Raw genomic sequence first — 14182 nt, 5'->3', positions numbered from 1 at the left:
CCCAAACCTTCAGTTCAATTCAACACACATTCCTCAGGTGTCTTCTACATGCAAGGTTATTTATTTGCAAAGAATTTGTAAGAAGATGTGGACAAAAATTGCACAGATTGAGTTGGTCTCAATGAGTTATAATTTACACCCGGATGAAGCATATGCATTAAAGAAATGTCATATTCTTTGAATTCCTGTATCACACTACCTTAACAGCAAGACTTCTGACACTGCCCCACCAACGAAGGACCCTTTTCCAGGTTCTGGGAGAGGGTGTCTTCAATCTGATAACAGGAACATCACGATCTCTGGAATTGGGAGAGGAAAGGAGGTGCTTGCTTGCCAGGAGAGAGAGATTTGGCACCATCTTTGCTTGGCAATCGAGGCCCCTGGTCCCTTCTGGAAGCCAACAGATGCCATCTGGAAACACTGGAGGGGAGGTGTCCAGAATATAGTCCAAGGTGGGGGAAGGGAGAGGGCACCAAGGAACCTTATTGGGCCAGAGGTGAACTCAGCAGGACCAACAGCAACATCTGGGCATTTTACTGATGGGCACTTGGGCCCTGGCTCCCAGCTCTAGGATTTCCCCAGTGCTCATCCCATATGGGGCCCACTCTTGTGGAATATACATGAGACAGCAACACCCCTTCCCCAAGGGCCCCCACCCAGCACCTTTCCTTGGTTTTCTTCCTTCCTCTTTCCTCTTCTCTCCTTGCCTTCCCTCAGCCCACCTTCCCTCTCCCCTCCCCAGCCAAACCTCCCAGTTTCCCATCTCCTCTTATCCCTCTTGGCTCTCTTTCCTGTACCGCCCCCTCAGCCCGCCCCCTCCCCCCAGCAGCAGCCAGGAGCAACCCTCGTGCTGCTGCTGCCCTCAGTGCCAGCCCAGACATTACTGTGGCTGTTCCCACAGGCAGCTCTGGAGCTGACTGTCAGGAACTAATGGGGAGCCCAGAGACCTGGGGCCAAGGTGGCCAGCACCTCTCTGGTGGGGGGAAGAGTCCAGATTGCACGATGGACACTCTAAAGGTACGTAATGCCAGGCAAGGGCACGGGGGTGCGGGGAAGTTCTAAGCCCTGAGATTTGGACTCCTATCAAACATCTATCATCCCTATCATCTGCCCTTTTTTTGCTCCATCCAATTTTCTCAGATCAGGAAGACTAAAAATGTGGGAGGGGGGAGACATGGTAACTTCCTGAGCCTTCAGTGAGAATCATTCTCAAGTGGGGAGGCAGGAAAAGTGACAGGGGTGGGAAGCATCTTCTAGAATTGGGGGCTGGGGACCAGATGGAAGTCCAGTGATCTCAGGAGGTCCAAGACAAAGGAGAAAAGAGGGGTGTAGAGGCCCCATATTCTGAGCCAGGAGAACCAAACTTCAGTGACTTCAGTTTTCCAGAATTTAGGGAAGGAAGGAAATAAGCAGTTGTTAAGTACCTACTGTGTACTAAATGCACAAATATAGCACTATGTGAAGTACTTTACAAATATTAATTCATATGATCCTTATAACAACCCTTCAAGGTAAGTGTTCCCTCTATTATCCCCATTTTATAATTGAGAGAACTGAGACAGGCAGAAGTAAAGTGATTTGCTTAGGGCACACAGGTAATATATCTGAGCCTGGATTTGAATTCAGGACTTTCTCACTCCAGATAGAGTCATCTCACTTCCTCTAGGAATGGAGACTGTACTGAGATTAAGTAAATAAATGATCATTTGAAGAGGAAAATAGCACTAAGAAAAATCAATGAATAAGAGAGAAAAATGAGAAGAACATGGGGTCTGGCCTATGGGAAGGTATGAACGCAGTAGAGAGAATGTTGAAATTGGGGAACAGACCAGTTTGGCAGGAACATAGAGAGTATATTGGGGGGGGGGATAAAAATGCTTGGAATGGTAAATGTTGTAGAAGGCTTGAAATGCCAGGCTGAAGAGTTTGTATTTTATCCTAGAAGCAATGAGGATCCATGGAATCTTTTTGAGTTGGAGACTGACGTGGTCAGAACTACATTTCAGAAATATTAATTTGATAGCAGTGAGAAGGATGAATTGGAGAGGAGAGACTAGAATCAGAGAGACAGGTAAGATGTGATGAGGGACAGAAGTGGAGGAAAGGGGACAAATGTAAGATCTATAATAGAGATAGAAATGAAAGGATTTTTCAAATGGTTGAATGTATCAAGGCAAGAAAGAACAGGATTATTCTGGAGATAGACCTAATCAATTTGTAAGAACTGATTGTTAAATTTTCAGTGTGAGCGTTTACATCTTGGAAATTGTAAATGTTACAAATCAGGGCTTGTTGTTGGTTGTCTAGACTTAAGAAAGTATAGAAGAAAACGTTAGTTCTGTAAATTAAACTGAAAAGTGTGTCCTGTGTACATTTGAGGTGTGGGGGTGTGGGGGGGGCTGATTGTTAAACATCTACCAGAACACTGCTAAGTGAGAGAGAGCAAAAGCTAAGGATGGCTCTGAGGCTATGACTAGATGACTAGAAGGTTGATGGTACCCTGAACAGAAATAGGGAGATTTAGAGGAAGGCTGGGTTAAGGGAAGAAGATAATAAATTCCATTTTTAGATATTTTGGTGATAATGGTATTGAAATTTAGGAACTTTATTAGGATTAATTAGATTAGTAAGTCTAAGGAACAGAAATGTTAATTGAAGCCCTTGGAGTTGACGAAATCGCTGAGAATCTAGAAAGAATAGCAGGTACAGAACAGTCTTAAAAATCACCAGGCTGAGTGTGCAAAAGTTGAATAATTACCCAATAAAAGAGACAGAGAAGGAGCAGTCAGACAAGCAAGAAGAGAACCAAGAGAGAGCACTGTCACAGAAGTCAAGGAGAGAGGGAGAAGAGAGAAGGGGGGAGAGGGGGGAGAGAGGGAAAAGGAGAGAGGAAGAGAGGGGAAGACAGAGAGAGAGGGAGAGGAGAGAGACAGGAAGAGGAAAAGAGGATGGAAGAAGAGGAGAGGGGGAAGAAAAAGAAGGGAGAGAAGGAAAGAGAAAGGGAGAGAGGGGAAGAGAGGGAGAGAGGAAGAGAGAGAGGGAGTGGGGAAGAGAAGGGAAGAAGAAAAAGAAAGAGGAAAAGGAGAGAAGGAAGGAAGAAAAAAGAAGGGAGAGGGAGGGAGAGGGGGGAAAGGGAGAGAGGGAGAAGGTGCTTAACAGTGGAAACAGGTCAAGAGGACTGAGAAAAGGCCATTGGATTTGATTCACTGGTAACATTGGAAAGAGCAGTTTCAGCAGAATGGCAGGTTGGAAGCCAGACTGCAAGAGACTGAAAAGTGAGTAGGAAGTGAGGAAATGGAGGCCACAAGGGCAAGCAGAGGATGGGTTCCTTCTAGGAATTCTGTCATGAAAGGGAGAAGAAATGTAGAATGATAGCTTCAGGAGATGGCAGGGTTTAGAGGGAGGTGTTCTAAAGACTGGGAGACCTGGACATGCTTGTAGGCAGCCTAGAAGGAGCCAGTGGATACGGAGAGATTGAAGATGAGAGGAGAAGAAATGATTAGGGGCCAAAGTCCTGGAGGAGACAGATCAAAGTCACAAGTCAGATATTGACCCTAACTAGGTGAAAAGGCCCAGTCTTTCATCAGAGGCTGGAACAAAGGAGAGAATGGAAGAATAATGTAAAGATATTTTGAAGTATAGAGTAGAAGAAAAGAATTAACTCATAGACAACTGATCCTTAAGTTGGAGGCCCTGGTGAGAAGAGAAGCTGTGTGGTCAAGTGTTTAGGGAAGAAAGAGAGGTTTAGAATTGGTACTGTGGGGAAAATCAAGAACCATACCATAGTGAGGTACCAATTGAGACTAGATCTTGCATTTGTATCCCATTGCCTATAACAGTGCTTGCTGCAAAGTAGGCACCAAATAAATGCCTGTTGATTGATTGGAGGAGGGAAATAAGAGAAAAGGCATTTAATAAACACCTACTCTGTAGCAGGCACTGTGCCAAGTGCTTTTTTACAAATATTATCTCTTTTTGATCCTCTTGAGATAGGTGCTATTATTATCCCCATTTTATAGGTGATTAAATTTGAGGCAAATAGAGGTTAAGTAACTTGTTCAGGGTCCACTGACAGTAAGTGCCTGAGGCCAAGTTTGAACTCAGAGAACATGTAACATGGTCCAGCTCCTCCCCTCAGGACTCTGGATTCACAGGAACTAAGTCTAATCCTAGGGGCTGATCCTGAGAAGGTGACTTTTTCTCTTTGGCTCATGTCCCTCTCTTGAAATTACTCTATCCATCTCAACTTCTTTTTTTTTAAACACCTTCCATCTTGGAATCAATACTGTGTATGGGTTCTAAGGCAGAAGAGTGGTAAGGGCTAGGCAATGGGAGTCAAGTGACTTGCCCAGGGTCACACAGCTAGGCAGTGTCTGAATCCAGATTTGAACCCAGGACCTCCTGTTTCTAGGCCTGGCTCTCAATCCACTGAGCCACCCAACTGCCCCATCCATCTTAACTTCTTAGCATCTTGTACCTCAAAATTGTGCTTCTGCTATCTCCTTGACCAAAGAACAAGCCCCTTTGGAAGAAGAAATAAATTTCTCCTTTGTAAATGTAAGATTCCCCTCCTCTACTGCATTATATTGACTCACAGAAGTAAGAATAACTGAGGCACAATGGAGATGTGGGCCTCTTTCTTCTGGCTAGGAGTGGGTGGAAGGTTAGAGGATCACCAGATTGGAAGCTACCTCATAGGCTACTTCACAGGGTACAAGTCCTGCCCAAGCAGCCCCAGTATTTCAGGGCCTCATTTTGGAATTAGTCAAAGATCCTGCAGGGCCAGGGCCTTTGAGAGCATGCTATCTGGAGAGAGAATACTCAATTTTGCACCTGAGGAAAAATGATATCAGCAATGAGCTTCTGAGGGAGAGGATATGAGGTGGGGGAGCTGACCCTGGTCATACACAGAGGCTCTCACTGGCCACGGCCGCCCCTGGGGGCAGTCTCTCAAGATGAACCAGAAGAAGGAAATCATGTGAGTTAAGGAAATTAAAGCAAATCCACTTTAAGCCAGACAGATATGAAATCTGACTGTTACCAGAGATGGAGGGATGAAATTTGGAGCCAGTGACATATTAGCTACTTGGTGCCCCCCTGTGGCTGTGGGCCTCTCTGTGACCCAGGCTGCCAATGAGTTTAGGAAATCTGGATGGCCGAGTCTGGTTGGCATCTCTCTTTCCAAGGAGATGCCAGAGAAACTGCAGGGGCCAGTGAGGGAGAGCTGCAAAATGCAATCTCTTCTTCCTATCCCAGAGCAAAGAGAAGGATAGAAAGGATCTAGGACATCAGGAGGAACTTTTCCCCAATGGCAGAGTCATTATTGAGGCATGAGTCATTGGTTCCATTTAGAGCTGTCTCATCCCTGAGAGCTAGATTCTGGCCTCACCAGGATTCTTGCCTGCACCCCTCAGAGGGAAGGCTGGATGGGGTGTAGCCCTCAGAATGGAACACTAAGGCCAAGGAGGTAAGAAGCTTGCCATCAGTTGCTATAGGCATTCCATAAAACTGTCCATTCTGGAATATCCATCAGAGTAGACTTCTTTCTTTCTCTAATGCCTGGATCATCCAAGGCGAGACCTGGAAGCAGGGCTTCTAGGAGGGCTTCCTGCCTTCTTTGGACTTCAGGGACCTCCTGCTTCAGGAAAGCCAGATCTCTCTTAGGAGAATGACAAACATCTCTTTCTCCACACATATCCTCCAGGAAGCTGCCTGTGCAAAAATGTCTGCCCTGAGCTTCCGTATCTGTAGCCAGTTCCATGCTCTGTCTGCCTGCGTGATGACTGTATGTCTACGATTGTCTGTATTTGTGAGACTACATATAATTGGGTATGTGCTTGCATGTTATATGAGGACATAGTGTCTGGAACCGCACATAACTATATGGATCTAGACATGTGTGATTACACACCCATGACTCTGATATGGTGTGTGTCCATGTCTATGTATGCCATTACATGTGCATGTAGCTATGTGACCATGAATATGCTTGTGACTACACAGGCTAAAGGATTTTAGATTCAGAGAGGGAAAGGACCTAGAGCTCATCTAGTATGACCTCTCACCTTCTGGGCAAGGAAAGTGAGGGCCAGAGAAATTGCAACCTGTGTAGGGATGAGATTCAAACCTCCGTCCTCTGACTCCCAGGCTGTGCCTCTTTTACATGTTCATAAGTATGTTATCTGATTGCACATGGTCACACACATGTCTCTGTATAGGACTACCTATATATAGGTAAGCACCTACATGTGATTACATGCGACGATAGATAGATAGATAGATAGATAGATAGATAGATAGATAGATAGATAGATGGATAGATAGATGGATGGATAGATAGATAGATGGATGGATGGATGGATGGATGGATAGATAGATAGATAGATAGATGGATGGATGGATAGATAGATAGATGGATAGATAGATAGATGGATAGATAGATAGATAGATAGATGGATAGATAGATAGATGAATGGATGGATAGATAGATGGATGGAGAGAGAGAAGGAGAGAGACAGATGGACAGACAGATAGATAGACAGACAGACAGACAGATAGATAGATAGATAGATAGATAGATAGATAGATAGATAGATAGATGGTGTGTAAGTGTATGGGGTATTCAGGGAGGACTAGCACCTCTGGGGTGAGGGCTTTCCAAACCCTTTTAAGGACTATTCATCCACCTTTGATGTCTACTTCCCAACTATCCTTCACCTAGAGCTATAGTGTGCACAGAGGCCAAACCCTAGTAAAACTGTTTTGGCAGACAAGTTAAACCAGACTGAGGGTAGCTGATAGACCTCAAACCCTTTGGTGAGTTAGGGAAATGTCTACCCCAAGGATATGAAGACTTCCTCTGGCAGAAGGGCCAGATGTAAACAATGTATTCCAATAACCATGAGGGTGATTGAATGAGGTGCTGTGGAGCACTTGGGGCTTGGTCAGACATTGAAGACACCAAGGTCATCCACTGCATCCATCCCCAGGGATTCTAACTTTTGTCTTGCCAGTGGACTTGGATGATTAGAAGAAAGAATGAGATGGATGACTTTGCCCAACCTTACCACACTTAAATCCAATTATTGGAAAGTTGAGGCATCATCAATAGTGATGTCATTGGTCCTCTTTGAAAATGAAGGATGAACAACTTTTATATGCATACATGTACATGTGTAGTATGTATGTGTGTGTGTGTGTGAGAGAGAGCAAGACAGACAGACAGACAGGATGAACAGATCCAAGACAAGTGATACAGAGGTCAGTAAGTGATGGAGGAGCGCCAATTAACTGTCCAACTCTAGGGGGCAGCCTTTTCCTATAGGAAGAGTTCAGAGCCTGTAGGATTCTCCCTGCCTTGAAGTCACCCCTCCCTCCATCAATTCCCCTCAAAAGTTATGAGATCTCAATAAAATAATTACACAAGCAGCTCAGTATATAACCAGAGACTAAAGGGAAATCTCCCCCCTCATTTTCAAAGTCCTCCTTTTCACACCTTGACTAGCTTCACACTCCTCAAAGGATTCTCATTCAAGAGTCCTGTGGTCCCCCTTTTGAGTGGGATTGCAGACAGCACAGAGAAAGAGATAAGCTGGGGATATAGCCAACTGCAGGAGTTCCTCATCTTAGTAAAGAGATGGGGGGGGTCTATGGATATAGCCTGTGGTATACCCAATCTGACTGGGTCATTGGGTCTATTGATTCTGTTGAAATGCTTTTCTTTATTATAGAAGAGGGTTCAGTTACAAGGAAGATGAAATTTAAGGAGAAGTGTCTATGGTATAAAAATAAAAAGCATCAATAAAATTTTTAAGAAAAAATAAATGAGATAAGGAAGTTTGAATAGATATCTAAGATTGCTTCTAGCTGTATGATTCCATGAATCCAGGATTTATAAAGATAGAAATTTTCATAAAGATAGAAAGACAGATTCCAAATATATATGTGTTTTCTATATATGTGTTTTTTATATATGCATGTTTGTATTTTATAACATACATATATAAAATATTCCAAAAGTCTTAAACTTTAAAGCTTAAAATTATACTAAGATTTTTTGGATATCCAGTACATAGAGAATGGAAGGGGACTGCAGGAATGATAATGGTGATGATAATGATGATGAAGAAAGCCTTTTTCTTGGATAAGGCTTGCCCTTAGCTGGTGGTAGAGAGCAGGGAAAGCTAGTTTCATTATGAGAGTCTTAATCCTATGATGATCGAGCCTTCCTGTGTATGTATTCTCTAAGATCCTGTGGGGGAGGAAGACCAAGTACCAGTGGGAATGACCTCTTCCTTCTGGTCATACCTCAGAATCCAACTTTGAGGGATTGCCCTTCCCCAAAATGAATATGGATGGGGGGTTCTGGACACTCAACCCCACTGTCCATCCATTTTTTTAACCCATATCTTCTGTCTTGGAGTCAATACTATGTATTGGCTCCAAGGCAGAAGAGCAGTAAGGGCTAGGCAATGGGGATTGAGTGACTTGCCCAGGATCACACAGCTAGGAAGTGTCTGAGGCCAGATTTGAACCCAGAACCTCCTGTCTCTAGGCCTGACTCTCAATCCACTGAGCCACCCAGATGCCCCCAATCCATTTCTTCCCTCTAGCTGTCTCTGGCCATTGATAATGGTCCCTGCTATCCTCAGAGACACTGATAGAATGATCCATTTTGTAAGCTAGAGCCTGGGCTTTGATATAGGGGTTAGGAGGCAGCTACTTCCCTGGCTTAGCCTAAAACAGGAAAAGGGATGAGGAAAAAATATGAGGAGGACATAGGGACAACAACCTCTGCAACAAGGACATGGTTGGGTAACTTTGAATAGGAACTGGTGTTTTTGTCATGGTCCTACATGGCCTCTTTCAATTCATAATCCCCAGCCTTTTTCTCCACTGGTAGCTCTTCCCTAATAACCATGGTCGTATATTCAATTTTTTTTTCCACTATTGTCTTCATTTCCTCTGGAAACCTATTTGGCCTCCTTTAGCCCAATAACCCTGAGATCTCCCCTTGACTCTAATTCCCCTTTGAGTAATCATCCTATCTCTTCCCCTTTCTGTACTATCAGATTTCTAGAAAAAGTAGTCTACATCTTTGCATTTTCTCATTTTTGCCTCAATCCAGCCTTGGATCTAATTGCTCCAACAGCACTTCCCTCTCTGGGTCAATAATGACTGCTTATTGCCAAATCCAAGATTCTTTCTTCTCATTCTACTAAAGCAGAATTACATAGTAGAAAGAACATTGGATTTGGACCTTTGTATTCAGTTCCCTCATCTATAAAATGAAAGCTCAGTTTCCTTACCTGTAAAATGAAGGAGTGGGACTAAATGGTCTTTGTGGTCTCTAAATCTAAACTCTTCTTATTCTTTCCCCTTTCTTGGCATCTGCCCTCTTTTGGTTACTCTTTTGTTCCTTTGTGGTCTCCTTAACTGTTTTCTCATCATTCTACTGCCCAAATTTAAGCATTTTCTAAGGCTCTCCTTTAACCTTTCCTCCATTCTCATTCCAGTTCTCTTCCTGGCCCCTACAACAGTTCCCTTATTGAAGTCATCAATTCCCATGGCTTCAATTAACACCTCTATACAAATGTGAAAATTTATATCTCCAGCATGACCCCAGAACTCCAGGCCTACCTTTCCAACCTCCTCCTGTCCATTTCTACCTTTATATTCTTCTGACACCTCAAACCCAAGGCATCTAAAACTGAACTTATCATTTTCCCTTAAAACCTTCCCCTTTAGTGGGCCAGCAAAAAACCAAAGGGAGACTCTTCCATCAAGGAATGGCTGAATAAATTATGGTATATGAATGCAATGGACTGCTATGGTGCTATGAGAAAGGAGGAAATAGATGATTTCAAAGAGATGTGTAAAGACTTACCTGAGCTGATAAAGTAGAACCAGAAGAATTTACCTCTAACATCAATCAGTGTAATAAAAACTGAACAATTTTGAGGACATTTATAGGAAGGAAATTGAACAGAACTAGGAGGATAATTTATCCAGTGGTGATACTGTAAAGACAGACTACTTTGAAAGCCATAAGAAATCTGCTTAATACAATGTCTATTCCTCACCATTGATGACCAAAGATACAGCACACTCTCCATTACAGAGAGGTACTGAATGGAGGGGTGGAATGATATATGTATGAGTATTAGATATATCAATAGAGGGAGTTTGTTTTGCTTGACAATGAATATTTAGAACAAGAATTTGTTTTTCTTTCTTTTCAATGGGAAGAATAAGAGAAAGAAAATAGATTGTTGTCAAATTTTTAAATGGGGGGGAGGGTGCTAAAGATGTGAAATATTGCTGGCCCTTTTATCTGAAGTTATTAGATTATTAGTTGTACTTAACTGTTTTAATTTATTACAAAAGGACATCTTACAAACTAAGGGTTATTTGTAATGTAGCGCACAAACAAAACACATATCAATAGGATGGGAAAGGAAATTTTTTAAAAAGACCTTTTGCCTCTGCCCAAGTATTTTTTATGGTCTTTTTTAAAAAACCCTTACCTTCCATCTTAGAATTAATACTGGTATTAGTTCTAAGGCAGAAGAGTGGTAAGGCAATGGGGGTTAAGTAACTTGCCCAGGGTCACACAGCTGAGAAATGTCTGAGGTCAAATTTGAACCCAGGACCTCCCATCTCTGGGCCTGACTCTTAATCCACTGAGCTACCCACCTGCCCCCTTTTTCTGGTCTTTTAAAAATTTATGGCAGATACCATCTTCCATCTAGTCAACAACCAAGGCTCAAAACATTTATTGAGCTCGACTCATTCATTTTCTCATTTCCTCAGATATTTAACTAGTTTCCAAGTTCTGTAAATTCTACCTCCAAAATATCTGTTGAGTCTTTCACTCCTTTCCATTTGAACAGCCCCTCATACTAATTCAGGTCCTTATCATCTCTTGACTCTCATAACAGCCTCCTGGTTGGCCTCTCTGCCTCCACCAGATTAATCTTCCTAATGCACGGTGGTGATCAAGCTATTCCCCTGCCTTCTCCACTGCCTGTAGATACAGACTCCTCATCTGATCATTCAGGGCCTTCCATGGTTTGACTCCAACCTACCTTTCCAGACTTGTTCACAGAATTTCCTTTCATGTATTCTACTCTCCAGCAAATCTGGACTATATGCCCTTTGCCTATCTTGTTCTGAACTTTTCCCACCTCTGTGCCAGGAATGGCTCCCCCCACACCTTTCCACCTGTTGAAACCTTTCTGAATTTAAGACCCATCTCAGCCGCCATGTCCCCAGCCAAGCTTTTCCTGGAGCCATAAGTGAATTCTCTCTTTTCTCCTCTCTCTAATCTGATACCATCCTTTTCGGCCCCCAGCTACACTTATCCTAGTGAATCACTTCTCTCCTCTACAAATATGGTTCACTGCCATTTGCATTATAGTGTATCATCCCTCCTACTAAATCATCATCTCCACCTGGTCAAGAACTGCTTTCCTCGGAGGGAACATGAACTCCTTTGTGCTGGTATCCCCAGGGGCTAACACAGTCGATGCCTTGCATACAGGTGGTGCTTAATAAATGCTGGTTGAATGGAATTGTTTCATAGCACTTCCCTAGGAAAATGGCTTCCACATGGGAGATGTTTCTATTTGGTTCGCCCAAATCAAATGTGCTTATGTGTGCCTGTCTGTCCGCGTGTCCGTGTGTGGGGCTGCGTGCTTGTCTTTCTCGATGTCTGTCTGTCTATGTGTACCCACTTGTGTGTGGGCTCCCTTCGGCTCCCCTCGAGATATCAGGCCGGGACGGAGCGGGTGGAAGAGAAGGGCTGGCTGGGAGCCGGCTGGGCAGCAGGGGGTTCGCCCCTTTCCGCAACGCTCCCCCAACTCCCCCAACTCCGGGCTCCTTCTCCCCAGGACACCTCTCAGGGACTGCTCGATGCTGTCTGCACAGGCTCAGCCCTCTTCCTACTGCCACTGGCAGAGGTGGCGAAACCCAGGGGTTGAGTAGCTGCCAGGCCTGTCGATCAGAGGCAGGGTGGGCCAGGGGGCGTGCCAGGAGAGGGGCTTTGGCTGGGTTGGGCCGGACTGGGCTAGGCTCAGCTGGGGTCTGGGCGGGGCCGGGCTGGGGATGCGCTGTGCTGCGCTGGGCACTGCGCCGCCGCCGGGCTGAGGATGCTAGCGCTGCCGCGGGACGCTCGCCGCCGTCTGGGGAACAGAGCAGTCCGAGCCCGAGCCCGAGCGCAGTGAACGTCGTGCCCCGGGAACCCTAGACCCCAGGACCTCGGTCTCACGATGTCCCGGAAAAAGACCCCTAAGAGTAAAGCGGGAAGTACGCCTGCCTCTTCTCTGCCCAGAGCTAAGGAAAACGGGCCGGTGGGCTCCGGAGGGGGCGGCTCTAGCCCGGGCCCTGGCCCTGCCCCCGAGGCACCGAGGAATGGGCTCCTGCTGCCAGGCCGCCCGTCCCTTAGCAGCAGCGGTGATTTCTACGACGTTGCCTTCAAGGTAAGCGCCGGTCTCCTAAGGGAGACAGACAGAGGGGGAGGGGGGTACAGAGCAGATCCTGCGGGGCTGGTGGACAGACCCATCGCGGCTGAAGGTGGTAGGCACAGACCATAGGCTCGGAGTGGTTGGCAGAGGGGCACACACCCTGGGATGGGGGATTGGCCCACAGATCGTGGGTTGGCAATGGTTGACATAGGGGCAAACCCTGAAGGACCGAGAGTAGTTAACAGAGTCACAGACCCCAAACGGTTGGGGAAGGGGGAGGACCAAAGGAGAGCCGGGATCATGGACCCCCCCCCCCCCCAGGACTGGCAGACTTTATGAGCACATCATGCAGCAGCAGGTGGCCCAGGGCAGGACTCTACTGATGGGGACCCTGGAGAAATGTGGCACCTGGAAGCTGAGCTGGCCTGGTGTGACCTTTCCCAAGCAAACACATGCAGCCCTTTCCTAAGCTCTGGCTTTATCTCAAGCCCTGCAGGGCCACAGTTTGGAGAAGGGGATCTAGAAAATTAGAAAGGGGTTTACTAGCTAGCTGAAGGCTATCAATCCTCCTCAATTTTGACCACAGGGATGGGGGCAGACTAGAGAACCTTTGTGTGTTCCCTAACACTTCAGGTTCTCTGTGATGGCCCTGGAGATGGGCTGAAACACAAGTAGCTCAAGGCTCCCCTGAGAGCAAGTCTGCCCGTGAGGGGCTTCTCTGACCTCTCTTGGAAGTTCACACCAAGAGATTTCATTGATTTCAAAATTGACCTCTTTCAAGCTTTTTCTAGGGTCTCCTCTTTTGCCAGTTCCTTAAAGAACAATTTCAGTGGCTTTCTATCTTTATTATAATATACAAACTCCTAATCTTGGCACTGAAAGTCTGGCTCCAGCCTACCTCTCCAATTTATTTCACATAATCTTCTTTCGTTGTATTTCAGCCAGACTGGCCTACTTTCTGTTCCCCCAACTCAGAGTCCCATCTCCTGCCTACATTTGAGAAAGCACAGGCTGTCTATCTGCCATGTCTGGAATGTACTCATCTCTGCCTCTTAGAATCCTTAACTTCCAGGGCATACCAGCCCCAAACTCTCCAATGTAAACTGATGCCCCACCACCCCTATCTCCTTCATCCCAATAAAATGTCAGATGAACTTGTGGAGCTCATGAACTGGGGCAGCTAGGTGGCTCAGTGAATAGAGAGCCAGGCCTGAAGATGGGAGTTCTGAGTTCAAATTTGACCTCAGATACTTCTCATCTGTGACCCTGAGCAAGTCACTGTAATCTCTGTTGCTTATCTCTCTTCTACCTAAGAACTGAGATTTAGTATCAAGTCTAAGACAGAAGGTAAAGGTTTTAAGGGTGGAGGAAAGAATCTAGCTTCCTTCAAGACTCAATTTAAATGCTATCTCCTATGGAAAGCCCTTTCTGATTATTGGTACTCTTCTCTGGTTATTAGCCTTGGTGACTACTACTCTCTCCCTCCTCAAATTATCCTTATTTATGTTCTTATTTATTTGTGATAATATTGTATCCGTTATCCCACACGTCCTTATGTACTTATTTATCCGTGTTAATGTTGTATCCTCCTTGTAAAATGTATCTTTGTATCCCTGTTACCTACCACGTTGCACATAGTAGGTGTTTAATAAATACTTGATTAAATACTTGATTGCCATATTGATTGAAATTGAGGAGCTGGGTTAACGCCTCTAATA

General features: G+C 45.1%; 1 protein-coding gene across 3 annotated transcripts in view; it reads left to right on the top strand.

The window, feature by feature from the left end:
- The first annotated feature begins 849 nt into the window (after window positions 1-849).
- RAB26 (RAB26, member RAS oncogene family) overlaps window positions 850-14182 on the top strand; it is a 39397-nt gene continuing 26064 nt past the window's right edge. The window contains exon 1 of one of the 3 annotated variants that reach the window (XM_016424181.2): window positions 850-1017. In XM_016424181.2, coding sequence (XP_016279667.1) covers window positions 931-1017 — 87 coding nt within the window. In that variant the 5' untranslated portion in view covers window positions 850-930. Of the gene's footprint in view, window positions 1018-11699; window positions 12480-14182 lie in introns of those variants that run through there. The other 2 variants (XM_001366997.4, XM_007499385.3) reach the window with 2 other exon arrangements.

The sequence above is a fragment of the Monodelphis domestica genome, chromosome 7 (assembly GCF_027887165.1).
Source record: "Monodelphis domestica isolate mMonDom1 chromosome 7, mMonDom1.pri, whole genome shotgun sequence".
Taxonomy (NCBI): domain Eukaryota; kingdom Metazoa; phylum Chordata; class Mammalia; order Didelphimorphia; family Didelphidae; genus Monodelphis; species Monodelphis domestica.
This window is presented reverse-complemented; position numbering and strand designations above follow the sequence as displayed.